This window comes from Pseudophryne corroboree, chromosome 4, assembly GCF_028390025.1.
Source record: "Pseudophryne corroboree isolate aPseCor3 chromosome 4, aPseCor3.hap2, whole genome shotgun sequence".
In the NCBI taxonomy this organism is placed as follows: Eukaryota; Metazoa; Chordata; class Amphibia; order Anura; family Myobatrachidae; genus Pseudophryne; species Pseudophryne corroboree.
Window position 1 is genome coordinate 470,864,118 of NC_086447.1, and position 27,346 is coordinate 470,891,463.

A 27,346-nucleotide genomic window follows, 5' to 3' on the forward strand; every position below is an offset into this window, starting at 1 on the left:
AACACAGCCTGTGACATGGCAGTTAGGAGCCGATTGGCTGGTGCTTTATCACAGTGATATTTATCACTTTTCAGGCTTAGTACATCTCCCCCTATATGAGGTTTCCTTAAAGCGGTTGGAAATGGAGGATTTAGCAACTGCCAGACTCATGTTGCCCCATGCCTCGCCATCAGGTGGGGGCCAATGTCCATTTCCCCGGAAGATTCATGGGGGTTGTGAACAGGAAGGGCAGCGTCAATGAGGATGCCATACATTTGAGTTATCATACTTTTGTACATGTGGTGGTATTTACACTGCGTTCAAATGTGTAAGATCATAAAGAAGTGGAATCTGTGGTAGGGAGCTTAAAACATGTAATATCTAAAAGTATTTGAAGGAGTTGGGCAGAAGATTTCAGTTGCAAAGCCGAGAAAGGTAGCCAAAGCCCATGTTAAGAAAAGGGAATTTAAGGGACACTCTCACTCAATTTTTCATGAGAGCAGTATGTAGGCCTGGTGAGAAATGTGGATTACTCCATATGGGAGTAATACGAACGCAGTCCTTAAAAATTAGCATCATAGTTGAAATACTTGTGGTGAGCTCACAGACTAGTAATGTTGGTAACCGTCAATGTTAAACTCAACTGTAGTAGTGTCCCAGTTCTAATTAGCTTAACAGATGCAGTATAAGTGGGATGCGGTCAGCATCCCGACTGTCTGGATACCGGCGCTAATGTGACCGATGCAAGAATCCTGACACCACATGGAATCCCGGCGCCAGAACACCGTCCTCCAGCATCCCGAAGGTATGTATTGGGGTGAGGGTTAGGCCCAGGGGTGAGGGGTGTTAAGGTTAGGCACTAGAGGGGAGATTAGCCATAGATGCCCGCCCCCCCCACCCCCCTGAGTCTTAGTGCTGGCCACCACACCAGGTGGGTTAGGGTAGGTGGTAGGGGTAAATTAATTACCCTGTCCGGTCAGCATTCTAAAAAAATGTGACTGCCGTCATCCTGACCGTCAGCATTTCGTATCACACCCGTATAAGCAATGGAAAAAAAATAGGATTTTGGTACTTACCAGGTAAATCCTTTTCTTTGAATCCATAGGGGGCACTGGAGTACTCTTGGGATATGGACGGTTCCACAGGAACTAGGCACTGAATAATTAAAATTTGAGACTATACCTCCCCTCCATATCCCAGAGTACCTCAGTGTTTTTTTACTGAGCCGAACTGGAGCTATAGAGGTTGACAATGGAGAAATACATATAACCAAAACGGACAACAATAAAGTTGACACAAAACGAAACTGACAACTAACAGTTGACACCAACCCGATAGAATTTCTAATTTGAAACAGTCGGTAAGAGTGTGTTACCATAATATTCCCTGCACTTACCACAAACACGTAAACAACTGCTCTGGGTGGGCGTCCAGTGCCCCCTATGGATTCAAATAAAAGGATTTACCTGGTAAGTACCAAAATCCTATTTTCTTTTTCATCCACTAGGGGTCACGGACGTACCAAAGTTTCCCCCGTGGGCGGGAAAGCTGTTTGGCACCTGTAACACTAAACGGCCAAAGCTAGATGCTGATGCCGCAAAAGTATCAAACTTATAAAAGTGCACAAACGTGTGCACTGACGACCATGTAGCCGCACGGCAAAGCTGTGTCGTAGAAGCTCCATGACCAGCTGCCCATGACGTTCCTACCGAACGTGTGGAATGAGCAGTTACCGATGTAGGCGGCTGTAACCTAGCCTGAAGATAAGCCTGACGTATGGTCAGTTTTATCCATCTGGATAAGGTCTGCTTAGAAGCTGGCCAACCCTCTTGGCAGCATCATAGAGAACAAACAACGTATCCGTCCTATGAACTGTAGACGTTCGGGATACAAAAACGCGTAATGCGCGTACCACATCCAGAGTTTCAGAATGTCCTGTTAACACAGGAACTACTATTGGTTGGTTGATGTGAAAAGATGACACTACTTTTGGTAAGAAAGCGGGATTCGTCCGAAGTTCCGCTCTGTCATCATGAAACACCAAATACGGTGGCTTGCAAGACAAGGCATCCAAATCTGAAACCCGCCTTGCCGAAGCCAAGGCTAGGAGAAAAATTGTTTTCCAAGTGAGAAACTTAATATCCACTTGTTTTAAGGGTTCAAAATGAAAAGACTGTAAGAAATCTAAAACCAGATTCAAGTCCCATGGCGCAGTAGGTGGAGTGAATGGAGGCTGTACTCTGAGGACACCCTGCATAAAGGTGTGTACCGACGGCAATAGAGCCAATCTTCTTTGGAAATAAAGTGACAACGCAGATATCTGCACTTTTAGTGTGGATAAACGTAGACCTCCATCTAACCCCATCTGTAGAAATAACAAAAGACGGGATAACTTGAAAGAAGATGTCGGAAACTTCCGAGCTTCACACCAACCTATATAGGCACGCCAAATTCTGTAATAATGAGCTGCCGGAACCGGCTTCCTAGCTCGTAACATGGTTGGAATGACTGATTCTGGAATGCCCTCTCTTCTTAAGAGGGCGGTCTCAACAGCCACCCCGTCAAACGCAGCCGCGCTAAATCGGGGTAAAGGAACGGACCCTGTTGTAATAGGTCCGGACGTAGTGGGAGCGGCCAAGGATCGTCTGCGAGTAGTCCGCGAAGATCCGAGAACCAAGCTCTCCGAGGCCAATGAGGCGCCACTAGTATGACTGTGACGGACTCTCTTTTGATCCGTTTTAGCAATAGAGGGAGCAGCGGAAACGGTGGAAACAGATACACTAGACTGTATGGCCACCCGACTGTGAGAGCATCCACCGCCACTGCCTTTGGATCTCTCGTTCTGGACACATACTGGGGCGTTTGATGATTGTGGCGAGATGCCATCAGGTCCACCTGCGGGTAACCCCACCTCTGGACCAGCATGTGAAACACTTCTGGATTTAATGCCCATTCTCCTGGATGAAAATCCCAACGACTGAGATAATCCGCTACCCAGTTGTCCACTCCCGGAATGAACACTGCCGACAATATCACCTGGTGATATTCGGCCCAATTGAGGATTCAAGCTACTTCCCGCATTACCATGCGGCTTCTCGTTCCGCCTTGTTTGTTGATGTATGCGACCGCCGTCGCATTGTCTGACTGCACCTGAACAGCCTGAGCCTGCAGCATGTGCACTGCTTGTCGCAACGCATTGTAAATTGCCCGGAGTTCCAGGACATTTATAGACAGCAATCTTTCGTGATCCGCCCAGAGACCCTGGAGCTAAAAATTTTGAACTACAGCTCCCCAACCTCTGAGACTTGCGTCCGCCGTGAGAATTATCCAATTCCAGGCGCCGAACCGTTTCCCTGCAGTTAAATTCTGTACCTTTAGCCACCAGAGTAGAGACACTCTGGTCCTTGGAGACAACCTTACCCTGTGGTGAATCTGCAAATGTGAGCCCGACCACTGTGCGAGCACATCCAGTTGAAAGGACGCGAGTGAAGTCTTCCGAACTGAAGCGATTCGAAAGCCGCCACTATTGTGCCTAAGAGGCGAATGCACAAATGAACCGAGACCGTGCGTGGCTTGAGCACTAATTGTACCAGATGACGAATGACCTGTACTTTCTGTTCGGGTAGGTAAATTCTTTGATCTACCGTATCGAGAACCATACCTAGGAATTGAAGTCGTTGAGACGGAAATAGATGTGATTTCTTGAAGTTGACAATCCAACCGTGGTGAACCAGTACATTGTATGTCAGCAATGCCTGTTGAAGGAGGATTTGTTGAGATGGAGCTTTGATGAGTAAGTCGTCCAAGTACAGAACTATTATCACTCCTAGGGATCTGAGATGAGCTATCATCACAGACATCACCTTGGTGAATACCCGAGGCGCTGACGAGAGACCAAACGGTAGAGCCTGAAACTGGTAATGGTTCTGTCATATTGCAAACCGCAAAAACCTTTGATGAGGAGGCCAAATCGGAATGTGTAAGTACGCATCCTTGAGATCCAGCGCAATCATAAATTCCTGTGGATCTAGGCCTGCAATTACTGACCGTAGAGATTCCATCTTGAATCTGTAGTAAGTGACGTACTGAATGAGGCCCTTTAAGTTCAATATTGGCCTGACCGAGCCATCCGGCTTCGGTACCACAAACAGACTGGAATAATAACCCTGACCCTGTTGGTGCACAGGGACCGGAATCAAAACTGCTGCTTCCAGCAGAGACTGAATGGCATTGGCGGGAGACAGTCGAACTCTATTTTGTAACCTGTTAAAACTAAATTGCGGATCCACCCATCTGTAGACGTCTGAAGCCACGCCAACTGGAATGACTGAAGGCGTGCTCCCACAATAGGAGATCCGAGATGGGCTGGGAGCCCGTCATGCCACTGGCTTGCCGGTGATTTTAGTATCTTGACGAGTGGTATTGGTTCGTTGGAAACTACGTCCCTGACCTCGTCTACCAGGTGTGGCCGTTCCCCTGCCATGCCCGCGAAAGGACTGAGGTGTAAAGGATTTGAACGCCGGTCCAGAATACCTTTTTCGAGGTACTGTTGGAGGAAATGGTAAGAAAACCGACTTTCCTCCCGTGGCCTCAGAAATCCATTTGTCCAATTCAGGACCAAATAACTTCTCGCCCTCGTAAGGTAACGCTTCTATTCCTCTTTTGACCCCTGTCTCCGCTCGCCAAGAACGTAGCCAGAGCGCACGTCGTGCTGTGACTAGCGATGATGAAAGGCGAGAAGTGAGCTGATAGACGTCAGTAGAAGCTGTACATAGATAGTCAGCAGCTTCCCAGATTTGATCAGCGAGAAGTATAAGATGATCATCAGTTAAGGCAGACTTGAGTTCTGTTATCCATACCATTAGTGCCTTAGTTACCCAAATGCCACTCAACCCAGGTCTAAGCAGCACTCCTGCTGCTGTATACATGGACTTTAGCATACCTTCTATTTTACGGTCCGAAGGGTCCTTGAGTGTAGTTGCAGCTGGTACTGGTATGGTTAATTTCTTTGTAAGATTAGACACAGATGAATCCACCAACGGCGGATTCTCCCATGTAGCTGTCACAGACTCTGGAAACGGATAACTAGACCTAAATCTGTGAGGTACAGAAAACCGTTTATCCGGATTCTTCCTTGTTTCTAGTAACATTTTATTAAGAGATTTTGAAACAGGGAAACACATTGGAGTTCTCTGTCGTTTAGTAAAGACGACCTCATCATTTGTCACAGGCTCCTCAGTTTCTGTAAAATTCAGAGACTGACGCACCGCTCTGATGAGATTATCAATGCCCGGGCTGTCAAAATTGTCACCATCTGACTGCTGGTCTACTTCGCCCTCCTCAACCACATCTTGTACAGTGAGGTCTGGCGAAGAATCATCAGACAGTAACATAGCAGAAACCGGTAGTTTATAAGAAAAATGAAAGTTATCCCACTTAGCCAAAGAGGATTTGGACTTTTGGTAAGGCTGAGACCCCTCTGGTAGTTCTAGCGGTCTCACCCTAGATTCAGATCTTGCCGCCTCTCGCTCTTGCCAAGAGGCGGCCAACTCTGATTGCAATCCAGCTAAGACATCTGCTAATATAGCCCATGGCGGGTCCGGGGTTGAAATTGGATTTGAAACCGGAGCAGAAATTGTATTTGTTTCTGAATTTACAAAACATACTTTACATGTGGTAAATCCATCAGGTAATACACCCTTACAGACATGGCAGTAAAACTGCTTTTTGGACTTTGCTGGTGTTTTACTCATTATGCAAACAGACAATACAAAATACAAACACAAACAACTTGCGCGACTCAGTAAATAGCACTAAGGTGTCTCTATATCTCTGGCCAAGTGCAGTGCATGCCAGCAATATGTCTGATCCCAAATTCCCCCTAACACCCCTGCGCCTTCAATGGTGGAGAGATGTAATACAGGAAATTCTGGAAAAGAAAACAGGAAAAAACAGGAAGCATGGTTAATATGTCCCCATGCTCACAGTATATCACAAAAGTGCAGACTTATAACTTATGTAGCAGATTTATAATTCTTTTATATGCATTATGCACATATATCCTGTTTACAAAGGCTTAAAAACCTATTTATGCAGCGCTGCTGGCCTTGTGCTAGGTTAATACCATACACACTACTCGATATTAAGTGTGTCTCCCCCCCTCCCCCGTGCTCCGTGTACCGCTCTCTGTACACGGAGACCGGGCTATGACACTGCGCCTATCCGGAAGCGCATCGGAGCAGGGGAACGTGCCGCATAGAGCCGTGGAGCGGCCTATGCAAAATCAAATGACCGGTGTGGCTCAGAGCGGCACATACACAGCGGCGCTGGAAGCGGCGGCGGGCGGCTGAGGGCAGCGGCGGGCGGCACACACACAGTAATCCCACACAGCGGGGAGGCAGCATGAGCTGACCGCCCCGATCAACATACCTAGACCCTGTGGTGAGGGCAATGACGGGGCTTCTCTGTAAGCACTGTCAGCCTTTTTCTGCAGGCGTCCTGCATGTGGTAGTGAGGGAGCTCTTCTAGAGAAGTCCGACACCCACAGCTGCTTCAGCAGCTTCCACTATCCCGGACCCTCGCCTTCCTGGAAGGGGGGAAGGGATGTGGCTTCCAAAAATAAAAAAATAAAAAATCAATAATTGTGGACCAACTTCCACAAGCCTAGTTGCTCGGTGAGCACCGAAAAAACACTGAGGTACTCTGGGATATGGAGGGGAGGTATAGTCTCAAATTTTAATTATTCAGTGCCTAGTTCCTGTGGAACCGTCCATATCCCAAGAGTACTCCAGTGACCCCTAGTGGATGAAAAAGAAATACTTTTGTATCCTATTAGCAGAAAAAAACAATTGTGGAAAACTTTGAAGTGGCATTTCTTCTAGACATGGAATAAATGATAAATTACCTCATCAGAAAACATGTATTAAAGCAAAGATGGCGAATAATGCTTATGAGTGCGTGGACAGCAGGGTTAATGTTCTAGAAATTTAACTCTGAAGTGATTAACATGGTAAAGACTGCCAACATTCAAAATTTAAAACTGTATCTCCAAACTTGATAGTGATGCATGGAATTCTACGATTAGAAAATAACCAGGTCTTTTATTCGAGATTGTGTTTTTTTGTTTTAATACACAGATCTGTAATAACATACAAACAGCGGAGTATTAATAATGGAGGGGCCCCATGAATAGTGTCCATCCGGGCCCCTTCCTTTCTAGCAGGCAGTGGCAGCACAGTAGACTGACTTCTAGCACTGGGAACACAGCAGACTCTAGCACTGAGCACATGTGCAGGTCTCCGTGAAATTGATGTGGCTACCATTTCCCAGGCGATTTTCCTACTGCAAATGCACAAAACACTGGGAAAATGGCTGCCACACAATTTTCCCAGTGATTTGTGCAACGCTGCTGTCACCGATGTGGGACTCCGGAGAGGTAAGTATGGACAACCCAGGGGCCTGTGTGATCTGCACACACCACACTCATTATAGATACACCACAGCATACAAAATATAAAAGGGCAGTGATTTTAACAGCAAAACATTGAGTGTTTTGAATTAAAAGCAAGACCCTTTTAAATGTTGGACTTTAAGTTATCACTTAGTAAATAAAACCAACAAACTAAGGAACCATCTTTTTAATGGCTCAATGGCATAAAAAAAAACCTTGGTGATGAACCTAGTTTTGATTCATCTTTCCATAAGACCTTATTCCAGTTTTCAGTAGTGCACTAGCGATGATTCATTGCTCTTTTTTACTGCTGCAGAAGAGGTACAAGTGCTTAGACCCCTTCCCTGAAAAAAACCTTTGTGTGTAACTGAAATTTGTATTATCTTTCAGTTTTGCTTACCTAAACTTTTTTCAGCTCTAGCAGTGTAACTTTGTACCATACAATTACAACAGCAACTCATGATTAGTAATGATTTACAGTACCATCTCATATAAAGTGATGATATATGTTTATGATCATATAAGATTTCATGTCATATGGGTCATTCCACTTCAAATCACCCCCCAAAAATGAAATGTCCACCAACCATCTCAGATTTTAACTAATTTTTTTTTAGTTGAGAGGCTGTCAAAACAACTATTTCTGATAAATATCTCGACTGTCTGACAATTTATTAAATATTGAATTTTCAATTTATTAAATTATTTACTAATCGCGGCTTCTTTATCCAGTTTATTTGAAGTATCACGGGTGTTTATTAAGGAATCATCATGAAATTTGGACCCCTAATGTAACTCATTCTCCTGAATCCAAAAAATCCAAACCAAATTACTTTATCTGCTTTACGTTTTGAGTTATGGTAAAAACACACTTTTTTTTAAAAAGACTTAAAAACGCTAGGTTCAATCAACATTAGATATCCCAATTTTTTTTAGGTGCTTAACAATGGTATACATTACTACCACACACAAATCAGCATGGTACTCTGTTTCATAGTGGAGAAAAAAAATCATGACGTTAACATTCAATTACTGTTATACCGCATACATAATTAACACAAGAAATCATGAAATTTAAAAACGTATTTAATTTCACAAAATATATGGTAAAACAATCAAGGTAAAAATAAGATTTTAAACATACCGGTAAATCTTTTTCTCCTAGTCCGTAGAGGATGCTGGGGACTCCGTAAGGACCATGGGGTATAGACGGGCTCCGCAGGAGACATGGGCGCTCTAAGACTTTAGATGGGTGTGAACTGGCTCCTCCCTCTATGCCCCTCCTCCAGACCTCAGTTAAAGAACTGTGCCCAGAGGAGACGGACAGTACGAGGAAAGGATTATTGTTAATCTAAGGGCGAGATACATACCAGCCCACACCATACACACCGTACAACATAGTATATACTAAACCAGTCAACAGTATGAACAAAACAGCATCAGCCAGAGACTGATCTCAACTGTAACATAACCCTTATGTAAGCAACTACATACAAGCCTTGCAGAAATTGTCAGCACTGGGACGGGCGCCCAGCATCCTCTATGGACTAGGAGAAAAAGATTTACCGGTAGCTTTAAAATCTTATTTTCTCTTACGTCCTAGAGGATGCTGGGGACTCCATAAGGACCATGGGGTTTATACCAAAGCTCCAGACCGGGCGGGAGAGTGCGGATGACTCTGCAGCACCGATTGAGCAAACATGAGGTCCTCATCAGCCAGGGTATCAATTTGTAGAATTTTGCAAAAGTGTTTGAACCCGACCAAGTAGCTGCTCGGCAAAGCTGTAATGCCGAGACGCCTCGGGCAGCCGCCTAAGAAGAGACCACCTTCCTAGTGGAATGGGCCTTAACCGTATTTGGTAACGACAATCCAGCCGTAGAATGAGCCTGCTGAATCGTGTTACAGATCCAGCGAGCAATAGTCTGCTTAGAAGCAGGAGCGCCAACCTTGTTGGCTGCATACAGGACAAACAGTGCCTCTGTTTTCCTAACCCGAGCCGTCCTGGCTACATAAATTTTTAAGGCCCTGACTACATCAAGGGACTTGGAATCCTCCAAGTCACCCGTAGCCACAGGCACCACAATAGGTTGGTTCATATGAAACGACGAAACCACTTTAGGCAGAAATTGAGGACGAGTCCTCAACTCTGCTCGATCCACATGGAAAATCAGATAGGGGCTATTGTGAGACAAAGCTGCCAATTCGGACACCCGCCTCGCAGATGCCAAGGCCAGCAACATGACCCCTTTCCAAGTTAGAAATTTTAATTCAACTGTTTGAAGAGGTTCAAACCAGTGTGATTTAAGGAACTGTAACACCACGTTAAGGTCCCACGGTGCCACTGGGGGCACAAAAGGAGGTTGGATGTGCAGTACTCCCTTTACAAAAGTCTGGACTTCTGGGAGAGAAACCAATTCCTTCTGAAAGAATATAGATAAGGCTGAAATCTGCACCTTAATGGAGCCTAACTTTAGGCCCATATCCACTCCTGTCTGTAGAAAATGGAGAAAACGACCCAGCTGAAAATCTTCCGTAGGAGCATTCTTGGCTTCACACCAAGATACATATTTCCTCCAGATACGGTGATAGTGCTTCGCCGTTACCTCCTTCCTAGCTTTGATTAGAGTAGGGATGACTTCCCCCGGAATACCTTTCCTAGCTAGGATTTGGTGTTCAACCGCCATGCCGTCAAACGTAACCGCGGTAAGTCTTGGAACACACAGGGCCCCTGTTGCAACAGGTCCTCCCTGGGAGGAAGTGGCCACGGATCTTCTGTGATCATTTCCTGAAGATCTGAATACCAGGCCCTTCGAGGCCAATCTGGGACAATGAGTATTGTCTGCACTCTTGTTCGTCTTATGATTCTCAATATTTTTGAGATAAGTGGAAGCGGAGGGAACACATAGACCGACTGAAACACCCACGGTGTCACCATGGCGTCCACCGCCACTGCCTGAGGGTCCCTCGACCTGGAACAATACGTCCGAAGCTTTCTGTTGAGGCGTGACGCCATCATGTCTATTTGAGTAAGTCCCCAACGACTTGTTACCTCTGCAAAGACCTCTTGATGAAGTCTGCCTCCCAGTTGTCTACTCCCGGAATGAAGACCGCTGACAGAGCGCTTGCATGATTTTCCGCCCAGCGAAGAATCCTGGTGGCTTCTGCCATTGCTGCTCTGCTCCTTGTCCCGCCCTGGCTGTTTACATGCGCCACGACTGTGACGTTGTCTGACTGGATCAGAACGGGTAGGTTGCGAAGAAGATTCTCCGCCTGTTGCAGGCCGTTGTATATGGCCCTTAATTCCAGCACATTGATGTGTAGACAAGCCTCCTGGGTTGACCATATTCCCTGAAAATTTTTTCCTTGTGTGACTGCTCCCCATCCTCGGAGGCTCGCGTTCATGGTCAAAAGAACCCAATCTTGAATGCCGAACCTGCGACCCTCTAGAAGGTGAGCACTCTGGAGCCACCACAGGAGAGAGACCCTGGCCCTGGGGGACAGGATTATCCTCCGATGCATCTGTAGATGGGACACTGACCACTTGTCCAGTAGGTCCCACTGAAAAGTTCTCGCATGGAACCTGCCGAACGGAATGGCCTCGTATGCCGCCACCATCTTTCCCAATACTCGAGTGCATTGATAAACTGACACTCTTTTTGGTTTCAGCAGGTCCTTGACCATGTTCTGGAGTTCCTGGGCTTTTTCCCTTGGGAGAAAAACACTGTTTTTTTCCGTGTCCAGAATCATGCCCAAAAATGACAGCCGAGTTGTCGGAACCAACTGCGACTTTGGTAGATTTAGAATCCAGCCGTGTTGTTGTAGTACTCTCAGGGAGAGACACACACTTTTTAGTAACCGATCTCTTGATCTTGCCTTTATCAGGAGATCGTCCAAGTATGGGATAATTGTGACCCCATGCTTGCGCAGGAGCACCATCATTTCCGCCATTACCTTGGTGAAAATTCTCGGGCCCGTGGAAAGCCCAAACGGCAACGTCTGAAACTGGTAATGACAATCCTGTACAGCGAATCTCAGGTACGCCTGATGAGGAGGATATATGGGGACATGAAGGTATGCATCCTTTTTGTCTAGTGACACCATAAAATCCCCCCCTTCTAGGCTGGAGATCGCTGCCCGGAGAGATTCCATCTTGAATTTGAACCTCTTCAAATATAGGTTTAGGGATTTTAGATTCAGAATTGGTCTGACCGAGCCATCCGGCTTTGGGACCACAAATAGGGTTGAATAAAACCCTTTCCCCTGTTGCACTAGGGGAACCCTGATAATCACTTGCTGTTGACACAGCTTTTGTATGGCAACTGAACTATTTCCCTCTCTGGGGGAGAAGCTGGCAAGGCCAATTTGAAAAATCGTGTGGAGGCACATCTTCGAACTCCAGCTTGTAGCCTTGGGATACAATTTCGACCACCCAAGGATCCAAATCCGACTGAACCCAGACTTGGCTGAAGAGTCGAAGACATGCCCCCACCGGTGCGGACTCCCGAAGCGGAGCCCCAGCGTCATGCGGTGGATTTTGTAGAGGCCAGGGAGGATTTTTGTTCCTGGGAACAAGCCATAGCTGGTGTTCTTTTCCCTCTACCTCTAGCGAGGAAGGAAGAGCCACGCCCCTTTCTGAACTTATGAGACCGAAAGGACTGCATCTGGTATTGAGGTGTTTTCTTCTGCTGTGGGGGAACGTAAGGCAAAAAAGAAGACTTACCCGCGGTAGCTGTGGAAACCAGGTCCGCGAGGCCCTCCCCAAATAAAACTTCACCTTTGTAAGGCAAAGCCTCCATATGTCTCTTTGAGTCAGCATTACCTGTCCATTGACGGGTCCACAGGGACCTTCTAGCAGAAACTGCCATGGCATTGGCTCTTGAACCCAAAAGCCCAATATCTCCCGCAGCCTCTCTCATATATAACGCTGCGTCCTTGATGTGACCTAAGATCAACAAAATACTATCTTTATCTAGGGTGTCAATGTCAGATGACAATTTATCTGCCCAAGCTGCAATTGCGCTACCCACCCATGCCGACGCTACTGCAGGTCTGAGCAGGGCTCCCGTAGTCGCATAAATTGATTTTAAGGTAGTTTCCTGCCTGCGATCCGCAGGATCCTTTAGGGCCGCCGTGTCCGGGGACGGTAGTGCCACCTTTTTGGACCAGCGCGTCAAGGACTTGTCCACCGTGGGCGAGGATTCCCACCGTAACCTGTCCTTTGAGGGGAAAGGATACGCCATAATAATTCTCTTGGGAACCTGCAATCTCTTGTCTGGAGTTTCCCAAGCCCTTTCAAATAAAGCGTTCAGCTCATGAGATGGGGGAAACGTTACCTCAGGTTTCTTTTCCTTAAACATGCAGACCCTCGTGTCAGGGACAGAGGGGTCCTCTGTGATATGGAAAACATCTTTTATTGCAATAATCATATATTGAATACTCTTGGCCACTCTTGGGTGCAACCTTGCATCATCATAGTCGACACTGGAGTCGGAATCCGTGTCGGTATCAGTGTCTGCTATCTGGGAAAAGGGACGTTTATGGGACCCTGAGGGGTCTTGTGACACAGTAAAACTTGACAGAGCTTTAGCTTGCTTTCAAATATTGTTTTCCAGACATTCAAGATGGATTGTCTAAGGTTTGTTCCTCACGACCTACATGGTGTGTTAGTGTTGCGACAAGAGGTATGCATTCTGTGTGTGTTTGCGAAACTCACCAAATCATAAAAAATTATTGGTTGCTGCTCTACAACTAAAGATGAACTACAAAGACCTAACGGAAGTCCTTGTTTGTTCTTCAGTCTCAAAAACTTGTATGCTTCATCAGTATGATAAATTTCCAGGTCTGGAAGCACTTCAGAAATAGTTGAAAACCTATTCATGATAGTGACATGGATGATGAGGACACAATTGTTTATAAGCAATAGGTCCACACTGACCAAAGTAAATTGGATACAATCACTAGTACTGTGGAACAATTCCGTGAAGTTATTTGTAGTGCTGTTGATGATGCCACAGCCCATCTGTATTCAGCAAAGTCGCAAGTTGAATACCTACGCCAGTTGAAGGAAACCATTTGACCAGAAACAGAAGCTATGTGTTTCTAGATTTTGCAGAAAATTATTAATTTGTGTGTCAGGATGCAATCCAAGGATTCCACTGGGACACTTCACAAGCGACACTTCACAAGCAACACTTCACCCATTTGCTGTATACAGATAGAGCAACGCTCATCTATGCTGCGATGCGTGCGCGTGGCATAGTGCAAATGCACTGTGCTGCGACTGATCACAACCGGTATTCACTCCATAGGCTTCCATTGGCGTGCATACGCGTGCATCTGCAGGCACACTTGCCATGAGGCAACGATTAGCGTGGTTCATCTATTTTTTAGGCAAGATGATTGTGTGACACTTTAAACTGTGTGAGTTTGTGTATTATAAGTGATACCAGTGACCATGTAGCCATAACTGTGCATGCCTTTATTACGGTAGTTATGAAACCCTTAGCGGAACTATTACTAAAATTGGAGTATGTTCACTACTTTAGTGATGGTGCTAGTACACGTCTAGCCACCCGCACCAGTCTGCAAGCAGTGGAAACTCATCACATCTTGACACCTTTGGACCCATATAGCTGGGCTGAAAGGATACATGACAAAGTTTTTCTACGTGTCACAAAATTAAATACAAGACTGCAAACCCAAGCTGCATAGCCGTCTCAAATCAGCAAAGTCTGTGGTTGGAACACTTGCTCATCACCAATTTCGGCCTATTAGCTATGATGAACTACACATATTCCAATCATCAGATGACATGAAGACAATTTGAAGGGTATCCAATTACAGGTGAAAATACTTTGGCAATTTTTTCCGATGTTTCTCTCATATTTTAACAGGCTATCCAATTTGGTCCGCTGTAAAAAAATACATTATCTCCCAAAAACACACAGGTTCCGTGAAACCTGTGTGTTTTTGGTATAAACAGCCGCGTTTCCGTGTATTTGGTTTCACCTGCCTGAGGCAGGTGAAACAAAATCCCTGATAAGCCAGCGCTAGCCGCGGCTTTACTGGGCTAATTGGAAAGCCCCCGGAGGGACAATTAGCTGCGTTAATTTACTCTGGCTAATTGCATAACCCCTTTAGTTACACTATGACCACAGTCACAAAAAATGTAGACAAAAGTGATCTTCAACCTGGAACATACATAGCAGCAGTGTACAATAACATCTGGTACATTGGGGATATTATTCAATGTAATGAGGAGGAACAAGATGTGCTGGTACATTTCATGAAACGAAACCAATCAACAAATGTGCTGTCTTGGCCTTCAGTGTTTTGTTCCTTTTATTCACGTCCCCTGTGTAACGGAAGTGCCCAATATCCAAGGAAGTACTGGAAGGCACGGTCTGCTGACACTTTAAGGAAAATTACAGACCGTTACAACAGGTTCCAAACAAGGGAAAGATAATGTGATTGTTGACTCAACTTAAGTTATGGACTCAAGGTATGTTTAAGTTTTTAAATGTCATGGTTTCTTGTGTTAATTATGTATGCGGTACAACAGTAATTGAACGTCAACTTCATTATTTTATTTTTTTTTCTCCACTATGAAACAGAGTACCATGCTGATTTTTTGTGTGGTGATAATATATACCTTTTTAAGCACCTAAAAAAAAATTGGATAGCTAATGTCGATTAGTGTTATTAAGTACTTTTGAAAAACACGCGTTTTTGCCATAACTCGAAACGTAAGGCAACTAAAGTGATTTGGTTTGGATTCAGGAGGAAGAGTTACCTTAGAGGTGTACATTTTGTGCTGATCCCTTAATAATCACCCGTCATACTTCAAATAAACTGGATAAAGACATTGCGATTAGTAAATAACTTGAAAAATCAATATTTAATAAACAAATTGTCAGACAATCGAGATATTTGGCAGAAATAGTTGGTTTGATATCCTCTCTACTAAAAAAGTTTCATAAAAATCTGAGATGGGTGGTAGTCACGCCTGGTTAAACTGAGATGGAATGTTTATATATATATGTTTATTTAACCACTTGGTAACATGAGATTCAGCTACAACCCAATGGTCATTCTCTGACTTGGTTGCATAACATACGACCTTTCGGCCTAGCACTTAAAGAGAAAACCCATGTGCAGAATGGATTTCCTCCTTCTTGTTTGGCGCTGATGTAAAAGTCTGTGACAGTTCACACCACTGTTAACTTTGCACCCCAGAAAGCTGTGTGAACAGCAGTCTGGCTCACTACAGTAAAAATAAATAATTCAAATGCAGATATTTATTTGACTAAAATTTTTTTTAAATGTTTTTCAAAATATCTTTTGGATTACATTTTTGAAAAAAATAATCACCAGTTAAATGGTTAAAAAACAAACAAAAAACCCATGAAAACATAATAAGATTCAAGATCTTAACTACAGTACATCTGCTGAAATCAGGTCATCAAAATAAATGCCATTAGAAACTTACTTTTTACCAAGCTTTTCTTCAATTCTCACTTTCCAATCTTCCATTCGTTCACGAACTAGAGCTTTAAGTGGGGCTATATATACTGCCTATATACATATGCAAGATAGGACAGAGACATTGTTTAGGCTATGTACTAAAAAGGAGGGTAGAAAGGTAGATCAATGTATTGCTACATGCATTCAACATTGTGATATATAAATGAAAAAGATGTAACTGTATTAGGTAAGAGCAAGCCATGCAATTGTAATAAGTAACACATTGATGTTTTAGTGTTTGAGCAACACTAGGGAGGAGATTAAAATGTTTGAAAAGTCAGTTGGGAGTCTGTTATTTCCTATTTAATAGACAGGAAAAAACACCCAACCAACCTTTCAAACTTTTGAATTCCACCCTATATGTTTATAAATGTATATGACAATACTGTGTTGAAGCAAGCAAATAAAAAAGGCTTTATGGTTAACCTCAACTGTGGCGGAACATGAATGGATGGCAAAACAGACAATATTTTCTGAAACATATATGTACATAGAATTTGATGCCATAAAAGGATGACCAATAGGTACATACGCTGTCTTTTTTTGCATTTTACTTATTTACGTTTTGTTTTTCATTTACTCCTTTTAATTATCAATAGGTTTGTCCCATGTATTCTTGAACTGATTTTACTGTATGGTCCCCACCCCAACTACGGGAAACTATAACAAACAGGATCTGCCAAGAAAACTACAAAAACTTCACTTCCAGACCTTAGATGATGGATAATTGTTAAAGACTCTAAAGATGGCCATCTCTGCAGCTACGGTCTTTCCAGAGCCAGTTGGAGCACCGAGTAGAACATTTGAATCCGTGTGATAGAGGGTATGGAAGATTTGAGTCTGAATTGGGTTGAAGTGTGTAAACTTGTAAAGCGCTTCATATTCTCTATGCCCCAAAGCTGTGACTGGTAAAGGTTGCAGATCCAGCAGCTCTGCAATAAAATAATAATAATAATAATAACAACAAGAGCATACTAAAAATAATAATATGTACAGGACAATAGTGTACTCTATAGGTAGCACTGAAAAACAAATATGACTTCATTTAGTTGCCTTCTACGGTGAAGCAAGCACAAGTGGTAAAATAGGACTCTTCCCTGCAGAATAAGGGCATTAATAATGTACAGTTTATGTAATTTTTTCTAATTTTTTTTTAAACCATGAGGACTCAATATATAAAGTACTTTCTACAATATTCAGATATGTTCATTTCTGGCATTTTATGGAATAACACATTTGTAAGAAATGATCTAGCAGTGAAACTAATTCCTACCTGTGTGTGGGGGATGCCTTTCTGGTAGAATGAGATGCTGAAAATTTATTATGCAGACAGCTTCAGCTCCTAACCATCGGTCAGACACAGCTCTGATATAGTATTGGGAAGGTAATGGTTCAAAGATGGGTATTGTAAACACCAGAAGTTGCTGTTCTTTTGTGACAACCTGTTGAAAAGAAATTACATTTATTTTTTAATTTAAACACACCAATTTTACTTTTGTGTATACTTGTCTTGGTATTATGTGGTCTATTACTTAATTATTGACATTTGCAACAAATAAGTTTTGGCACTTAGGTCCTAATTCAAGGTTGACTGCAAAAGCAAAATCTTCCTCTCATGGGCAAAACCAAGTGCACTGCAGGTGGGGCAGATATAACATGTGCAGAGAGATTTAGATTTGGGTGGGTATGTTCAAACTGAAATCTATATTGCAGAGTAAAAATAAAGCAGCCGGTATTTACCCTGCACAGAAACAATATAACCCACCCAAATCTAACTCTCTCTGCACATGTTATATCTGCCCCACCCTGCAATGGTTTTGCCCATAAAATGATGATTTTGTAATCATTCTTGAATTAGGCCCTTAGTGTGCCAATACAGACTTTGCTGTTGCACAGGTTTACCTATCACAGGTTAATTTCTCTGTGAGGGCTTTCTCTCCTTCCTCGGCAGCCTAGCACTGCTAGTGTAGTGTCGAGTTGAATGTACATGCATGGCTAGTAGTGCAGAGGAAGCAAAGCCTTTCCAACTTTGTAGGTTTATTTGGCTGTGTATAGGTCAGTGGTTCTCAAACTGTGTGCCGTGACACCTTAGGGTGCCTCAGGGGACTTGCAGGGGTGCTTTGGATTGGTGGTCCAGGACCAATTAAAATTATTTATGGTCAATGTAACAGGCAAAACCAGTGCTGGTGGCTGCCAATCATAAAATACAGTATGTGGCCAAACACAAGCAAATCCTAAAAAGTTTGGGAACCACTGGTATAGGGTGATACCATCTCAAAATGGCTTCACCCAGTAATGAATAGTGATACAAATCCCTATATATGTAGATGGGAACAGAGGAAGGCCACAATAACTAGGTATGCACAAAGGACATTTCTGATATTTACAATGCTACCCTTTTAGTAACCACGTTATACAGTATATATTATACAACTACCCAATATGTGCAATAAATATGTAGGTTTACTTAAGGGCAACAATCTTTTGCAACAGACAAAAGATAATTTTCAACTGTGCCTTGAAGCTAATGCACATATTGTTTTCTAATACTATAGAAAAAAATAATCCCAAAAGCAGAGAAGACCGACTGAGTTACTGTCCCACCCTCTGGGATTTTAGAGCAAAGCACCCATCTACTGACACAGCTTGCTTTGGATTTGTTTTAGTGCCCATTTGGGTAGGATAGGATGCCCTGATGGGAATGGGTCGTTGGATAGACACAACGTAGGTCGACAGTTATTAGGTCGACCATGGAAGGCCGACATGCATTAGGTCGACAAGGACAATATTTCGACATGTACTAGGTCGACAGGTCAAAAGATCGATATGAGTTTTTTGACTGTTTTTGGTGTCGTTTTCTCCGTAAAGTGATGGGGAACCCTAATTAGTGCACCGTGTCCGCTCGCCATGCTTCGGGCAAGGTGCCTCGCTCCGCTACCGCTTTGCTCGGTACAGATTACCGTTCCAATCGTAGTCCACGTGGATCATTAAGTATGAAAAAAATCCCAAAAAATATATATATTTTTAAAAACTCATGTCGACATTTTGTCCTGTCAACCTAGTACATGTCGATTTAACGGCCATGTCGACCTAATGGCATTGTCGACCTTCAGTGGTCGACCTGAGTGTCGACCTAATGAGTGTCGACCTAACGACCGTAACCCACTCTGATCAGCATATGAAGCTCCACACTGGTGGTAACCTCACTATCTCTATAGTGATTCTGTGTTTCTTTCTCTGTAACTCATGCTGAGTAGAACAGCCTATTTTAAACTGAGGAGGACAAACACGGCAAAAATAGGCTGTCTGTATGATAAGAGCATGCGCTAAATCCAAACAGGTGAGGTATAGACATTTATGTGAAAAGACAATTCAGTCTCAAAGTTAAAATGACATATTAATACTATACCTGTTTCTTTTGAAGCATAAAGTATTCTGAATGATAGATGTGGTCATTAGTAGGATCTTCAACCCAAATCCACCAGGGTTCTCCAACAGTTCCATGCACCTACCAACAGAAAATATACATTAAAGCTGCTTGTCTAAGAGAAAATGTAAACAAACAATTGTGCAATGCATACAAAAAATAAGAATTTACTCACCGGTAATTCTATTTCTCGTAGTCCGTAGTGGATGCTGGGAACTCCGTAAGGACCATGGGGAATAGCGGGCTCCGAAGGAGGCTGGGCACTCTAGAAAGATTTATGACTACCTGGTGTGCACTGGCTCCTCCCACTATGACCCTCCTCCAAGCCTCAGTTAGGACACCGTGCCCGGACGAGCAGACATAATAAGGAAGGATTTAGAATCCCGGGTAAGACTCTTACCAGCCACACCAATCACACCGTACAACTCGTGATACTATATCCAGTTTGACAGTATGAAAACAACTGAGCCTCTCAACAGATGGCTCAACAATAACCCTTTAGTTAACAATAACTATTTACAAGTATTGCAGACAATCCGCACTAGGGATGGGCGCCCAGCATCCACTACGGACTACGAGAAATAGAATTACCGGTGAGTAAATTCTTATTTTCTCTAACGTCCTAGTGGATGCTGGGAACTCCGTAAGGACCATGGGGATTATACCAAAGCTCCCAAACGGGCGGGAGAGTGCGGATGACTCTGTAGCACCGAATGAGAGAACTCCAGGTCCTCCTCAGCCAGGGTATCAAATTTGTAGAATTTTGCAAATGTGTTTGCCCCTGACCAAGTAGCTGCTCGGCAAAGTTGTAAAGCCGAGACCCCTCGGGCAGCCGCCCAAGATGAGCCCACCTTCCTTGTGGAATGGGCATTTACAGATTTTGGCTGTGGCATGCCTGCCACAGAATGTGCAAGCTGAATTGTACTACAAATCCAGCGAGCAATAGACTGCTTAGAAGCAGGAGCACCCAGCTTGTTGGGTGCATACAGGATAAACAGCGAATCAGATTTTCTGACTCCAGCCGTCCTGGAAACATATATTTTCAGGGCCCTGACAACGTCTAGCAACTTGGAGTCCTCCAAATCCTTAGTAGCCGCAGGCACCACAATAGGCTGGTTCAGGTGAAACGCTGACACCACCTTAGGGAGAAACTGGGGACGAGTGCTCAATTCTGCCCTATCCATATGGAAAATCAGATAAGGGCTTTTACATGATAAAGCCGCCAATTCTGATACTCGCCTGGCTGAAGCCAGGGCCAATAACATAACCACTTTCCACGTGAGATATTTCAGATCCACGGTTTTTAGTGGCTCAAACCAATGTGATTTTAAGAAACTCAACATCACGTTGAGATCCCAAGGTGCCACAGGAGGCACAAATGGGGGCTGAATATGCAGCACTCCTTTCACAAATGTCTGAACTTCAGGTACTGAAGCTAGTTCTTTTTGAAAGAAAATCGACAGAGCCGAGATCTGTACTTTAATGGAGCCTAATTTTAGGCCCATATTCACTCCTGCTTGCAGGAAATGCAGAAATCGACCTAGTTGAAATTCCTCTGTTGGGGCCTTTTTGGCCTCACACCATGCAACATATTTCCGCCATATGCGGTGATAATGCTTTGCCGTAACATCTTTCCTGGCCTTAATATGCGTAGGAATGACTTCTTCCGGAATACCCTTTTCCTTTAGGATCCGGTGTTCAACCGCCATGCCGTCAAACGCAGCCGCGGTAAGTCTTGGAACAGACAAGGCACCTGTTGTAGCAGGTCCTGTCTGAGCGGTAGAGGCCACGGGTCCTCTGAGAGCATCTCTTGAAGTTCCGGGTACCACGCTCGTCTTGGCCAATCCGGAACCACGAGAATGGTGTTTACTCCTCGCTTTCTTATTATTCTCAATACCTTTGGTATGAGAGGCAGAGGAGGGAACACATAAACCGACTGGTACACCCACGGTGTCACTAGAGCGTCCACAGCTATCGCCTGAGGGTCCCTTGACCTGGCGCAATATCTTTTTAACTTTTTGTTGAGGCGGGACGCCATCATGTCCACCTGTGGTTTTTCCCAACGGTTTACCAGCATCTGGAAGACTTCTGGATGAAGTCCCCACTCTCCCGGGTGGAGGTCGTGTCCCAGTTGTCCACTCCCGGAATGAACACTGCTGACAGTGCTAGTACATGATTTTCCGCCCATCGGAGAATTCTTGTGGCTTCCGCCATCGCCATCCTGCTTCTTGTGCCGCCCTGTCGATTTACATGGGCGACTGCCGTGATGTTGTCTGACTGGATCAGCACCGGCTGGTGTAGGAGCAGGGATTTTGCTTGACTTAGGGCATTGTAGATGGCCCTTAGTTCCAGAATATTTATGTGAAGGGAAGTCTCCTGACTCGACCATAGTCCTTGGAAGTTTCTTCCCTGTGTGACTGCCCCCCAGCCTCGAAGGCTGGCATCCGTGGTCACCAGGACCCAGTCCTGTATGCCGAACCTGCGGCCCTCTAGAAGATGGGCACTCTGCAGCCACCACAGTAACAACACCCTGGTTCTTGGAGACAGGGTTATCAAGCGATGCATCTGAAGATGCGATCCGGACCACTGGTCCAACAGGTCCCACTGAAAGATTCTGGCATGGAACCTGCCGAAGGGAATTGCTTCGTAAGAAGCCAGCATCTTTCCCAGGACCCGCGTGCAGCGATGCACTGATACCTGTTTTGGTTTCAGGAGGTCTCTGACTAGAGATGACAACTCCCTGGCTTTTTCCTCCGGGAGAAACACTTTTTTCTGGACTGTATCCAGAATCATACCCAGGAACAGTAGCCGTGTTGTCGGAACCAGCTGTGACTTTGGGATATTCAGAATCCAGCCGTGCTGGTGCAGCACCTCCTGAGATAGTGCTACTCCCACCAACAACTGTTCCTTGGACCTCGCTTTTATTAGGAGATCGTCCAAGTACGGGATAATTAAAACTCCCTTTTTTCGAAGGAGTATCATCATTTCCGCCATAACCTTGGTAAATACCCTCGGTGCCGTGGACAGTCCAAACGGCAGCGTCTGGAATTGGTAATGGCAATCCTGTACCACAAATCTGAGGTACTCCTGGTGAGGATGGTAAATGGGGACATGCAAGTAAGCATCCTTGATGTCCAGGGATACCATGTAATCCCCCTCGTCCAGGCTCGCAATAACCGCCCTGAGCGATTCCATCTTGAACTTGAATTTTTTTATGTATGTGTTCAAGGATTTCAAATTTAAAATGGGTCTCACACCGAACCGTCCGGTTTCGGTACCACAAATAGTGTGGAATAGTAACCCCGGCCTTGTTGAAGTAGGGGTACTTTGATTATCACCTGCTGAGAATACAGCTTGTGAATTGCCGCTAGCACCGCCTCCCTGTCTGAGGGAGCAATCGGCAAGGCAGATTTTAGGAACCGGTGGGGTGGAGACGCCTCGAATTCCAGTTTGTACCCCTGAGATACTATTTGAAGGATCCAGGGATCCACCTGTGAGCGAGCCCACTGATCGCTGAAATTCTTGAGGCGGCCCCCCACCGTACCTGGCTCCGCCTGGGGAGCCCCACCGTCATGCGGCGGACTTGGAAGAAGAAGCGGGGGAGGACTTTTGCTCCTGGGAACCTGCTGTTTGTTGCAGCCTTTTTCCCCTACCTCTGGACAGAAAGGACCCGCCTTTTCCACGCCTGTTTTTCTGGGTCCGAAAGAACTGAACCTGATAAAACGGCGCCTTCTTAGGCTGTGAGGGGACATGGGGTAAAAATGCTGACTTCCCAGACGTTGCTGTGGAAACTAGGTCCGAGAGACCATCCCCAAATAATTCCTCACCCTTATATGGTAACACTTCCATGTGCTTTTTTAAAAATCTGCATCTCCTGTCCACTGGCGAGTCCATAAGCCTCTCCTAGCAGAAATGGACAATGCACTTAGTTTAGATGCCAGTCGGCAGATTTCCCTTTGTGCATCTCTCATATATAAGACTGAGTCTTTTATATGGTCTATGGTTAACAGGATCGTGTCTCTGTCTAATGTGTCAATATTTTCTGACAGTTTATCTGACCACGCAGCGGCAGCACTGCACATCCAAGCTGACGCAATAGCTGGCCTAAGTATAATGCCTGTGTGTGTATACACAGACTTCAGGATCGCCTCCTGCTTTCTATCAGCAGGTTCCTTGAGGGCGGCCGTATCCGGAGACGGTAGTGCCACCTTTTTAGACAAACGTGTGAGCGCTTTATCCACTCTAGGGGGTGTTTTCCAACGTGACCTATCCTCTGGCGGGAAAGGGAACGCCATTAGTACCTTCTTAGGAATTACCAATTTTTATCAGGGAAAGCCCACGCTTCTTCACACACTTCATTTAATTCATCTGATGGGGGAAAAACTACGGGTAGTTTTTTCTCTCCAAACATAATACCCTTTTTAGTGGTACCTGTACTTATATCAGAAATGTGTAACACCTCTTTCATTGCCTCAATCATGCAGTGAATGGCCTTAGTAGGCATTAGGTTAGACTCATCGTCGTCGACACTGGTGTCAGTATCAGTGTCAACATCTGGGTCTGCTTGTGGTAGCGGGCGTTTGAGAGCCCCTGACGACCCATGCGACGCCTGGGCAGGCACGAGCTGAGAAGTCGGCTGTCCCACATTAGGCATGTCGTCAATTTTCTTATATAAGGAGTCTATACGTGCACTCATTACTTTCCATAAGCCCATCCACTCAGGTGTCTGCCCCGCAGGGGGTGACATCCCTTCTAAAGGCATCTGCTCCGCCTCCACATCATTATCCTCATCAAACATGTCGACACAGCCGTACCGACACACCGCACACACACAAGGAATGCTCCGAATGAGGACAGGACCCACAAAAGCCCTTTGGGGGGACAGAGTGAGAGTATGCCAGCACACACCAGAGCGCTATATAATGCAGGGACTAACTGAGTTATGTCCCCTATAGCTGCTTTTTATATTATATATATATATTGCGCCTAAATTTAGTGCCCCCCCTCTCTGTTTTTACCCTGTTCTGAAGTGTAGACTGCAGGGGAGAGCCAGGGAGCTTCCTTCCAACGGATCTGTGAAGGAGAAATGGCGCCAGTGTGTCTGAGGGACATAGCTCCGCCCCTTTTCCGCGGCCTATTCTCCCGCTTTTTCCTGGATTCTGGCAGGGGTATTTACTACATATATAGCCTCTGGGGCTATATATTGTGGTATTTTTGCCAGCCAAGGTGTTTTTATTGCTGCTCAGGGCGCCCCCCCCCAGCGCCCTGCACCCTCAGTGACCGGAGTGTGAAGTGTGCATGAGGAGCAATGGCGCACAGCTGCAGTGCTGTGCGCTACCTTGGTGAAGACTGATGTCTTCTGCCGCCATTTTTCCGGACCTCTTCTTGCTTCTGGCTCTGTAAGGGGGACGGCGGCGCGGCTCCGGGACCGAACACCAAGGACTGGGCCTGCGGTCGATCCCTCTGGAGCTAATGGTGTCCAGTAGCCTAAGAAGCCCAATCCGGCTGCAAGCAGGCGAGTTCGCTTCTTCTCCCCTTAGTCCCTCGCTGCAGTGAGCCTGTTGCCAGCAGGTCTCACTGAAAATAAAAAACCTAAATCTATACTTTCTTTCTAAGGGCTCAGGAGAGCCCCTAGTGTGCATCCAACCTCGGCCGGGCACGAAATCTAACTGAGGCTTGGAGGAGGGTCATAGTGGGAGGAGCCAGTGCACACCAGGTAGTCATAAATCTTTCTAGAGTGCCCAGCCTCCTTCGGAGCCCGCTATTCCCCATGGTCCTTACGGAGTTCCCAGCATCCACTAGGACGTTAGAGAAATAGCAGCAGGGGGTTTAAAATAATGTTTCCATTAACCCTCTAAATGTGGATAGAAATGTATGTAATTAAATCCCTATGGTGCAGATCTATTTCTCCACACCCCAATAGTGCATAAAAGTTCAACACTGTGATCCTAGTATTGACGAATTAAGGATAAATGACCTTAAGAACAGGTGTCCTTTGGCTGAAGAATCCATAAAATAAAGAAGGCCACTGCACTTCCGGGTTTTCTTGGCTTTTGAGATTCGCTATGTGTAACCCTTTTTAAAAATACACTTGTTGTCCCAGTGACTCTTTAGGGAGCAATTGTTATAAAGGGTAATTATATAACCAGAAACGGTTAATTACATCTTTCTGAGAACAGAGCCTTATACTTGAGCATATATTTTTATCTATAGTAGTCTCAAGTCACCAGTGTTTTCATTTGCCTCTTTGTTGTAAGTATTTGCTGCATATTCTCAGTTCACTGCGCAAATTGAATATTTCTACACTTTTGCTATATATTATTGTGTAGAGCACATAGGAGTTCAATGATCTGTAAAAAAAGAAAAGAAAAAGAAAACAACAACAACAACAAACCCTAACTGTTCAATAAACAGTGTTATTTTAATGTGTATGACCCCTACTGAGAAATCATTCTCTTCTAATAATAAGGGTTATATTTTATTTATTTTTAAGAATGTTTCGGAAACCCTAAAGTCCAAAATTATTATGCTCAGACATCCATTTATATCACCATGAGAGGTATCTACCATATTGTGTATATTTCAGTGATGTAAGATTAGATGTTGACCATAGACTTCAATAAACAATACTCCTAGTGGTAAAGTTGGAATGAAATACAGTTGCTTGTCTTTACTCAGGATAGTGCTCCTCGCTACCATGACATTCTTACATTAAACCTATAGAGCGATATATGTTTTTTTTTTTTCAATATACCCAATTCATAAAGAATGCCTCTCTACAAATATTTCCAGATGTAATGCACAGATCAATAAAAAGTCCATAATACACCTAGCTAATTACTCTAATGCCCTTGAACCCACATACTTATATGGTTATTATCTTTTCTAGCTATGTGGCGTTACATTTACTGTTCTAATATAATTACTACCCCTTGGTTAAACTCTATGTGATGCTTAATCAGACCAACCTGACAGCCCCCCTACCCTCTCCTTTTTTTCCTACCCTCATCTATTCTTCCTATTCTATTGTTCATCTTTCTCCTTGGAAGATGTGATCATATATTTTAACTATTGTACATGATACTTATTTTATACTGTGTTGACCCACCAAGGTGAGGTCAACGCATGTCCCATGATGACTATATGGTAATAATACCCATTGAATATTATCTTTTGTAATGCATGTTATCACGCCTATCACTGTATTTGTTATATATATATATATATTTATATATATATATATATTGCTTTTTATTATACCTATGAGAGGTTGCTTAATCCTGACAAATGATGTATAAAAATGTGCATACTATTCTAACTACATGTGACTTGTAGCATACATTTGCCAATTTGTTTCATATATTTTCTTACCACTTAAGATTGTAGACTTTATGACATTTCCAATCTAGCAATCAAGCAAGGACAACACTCTGAAACATGCTGATAAAATTACATATCTAATGCTACTCAGAAAGACCATGATTATCTTATTTCCCTAAAACTAGATGGGATAAATAAATGTACAAGCAGGTTCAGTCAGAAAAAAAATATTAGATTAATTGCAAGCTAGATACTATCCAACAACAATTCATTCCACTCATTTATTGTGTTGCCCGAGTGATGCACTGTATTATGAGATAAATGAAGATTACTTCATAAAACTTAAATCAACATTTATAGTATTTCTTACTCAACAGTGACACCAAGATAACTAATGTACTATGCAAGCACAAATCTCACAACGTAATAAGCAAAATAGATTCAAATAAATTCAACACTTGCTTTGGGACTTAACCGCAAGCTTATCACAGCAACTTTTTGAAATTAACTTTCATAGAAGATGGAATCAGGCTTGAATGTTTAATAGATGTAAAAACGAGACAAGATAATGAATACATAACATATAAAAGGCTGCACTGGGGATAAAGAGCTACAGGACGTTGACCTTGTAAACTGTTCAGGTCAC

General features: G+C 44.2%; 1 protein-coding gene across 1 annotated transcript in view; it reads right to left on the reverse strand.

The window, feature by feature from the left end:
• The window catches only part of ASCC3 (activating signal cointegrator 1 complex subunit 3), a 1,202,160-nt gene that overhangs the window by 255,280 nt on the left and 919,534 nt on the right, over positions 1-27,346 (reverse strand). Inside the window, exons 23-26 of the mRNA XM_063917038.1 lie at positions 19,363-19,461; positions 17,227-17,395; positions 16,665-16,885; positions 15,919-16,004 (exon numbers count right to left, since the gene is read on the reverse strand). Coding sequence (XP_063773108.1) covers positions 15,919-16,004; positions 16,665-16,885; positions 17,227-17,395; positions 19,363-19,461 — 575 coding nt within the window. The remainder of the gene's footprint in view (positions 1-15,918; positions 16,005-16,664; positions 16,886-17,226; positions 17,396-19,362; positions 19,462-27,346) is intronic.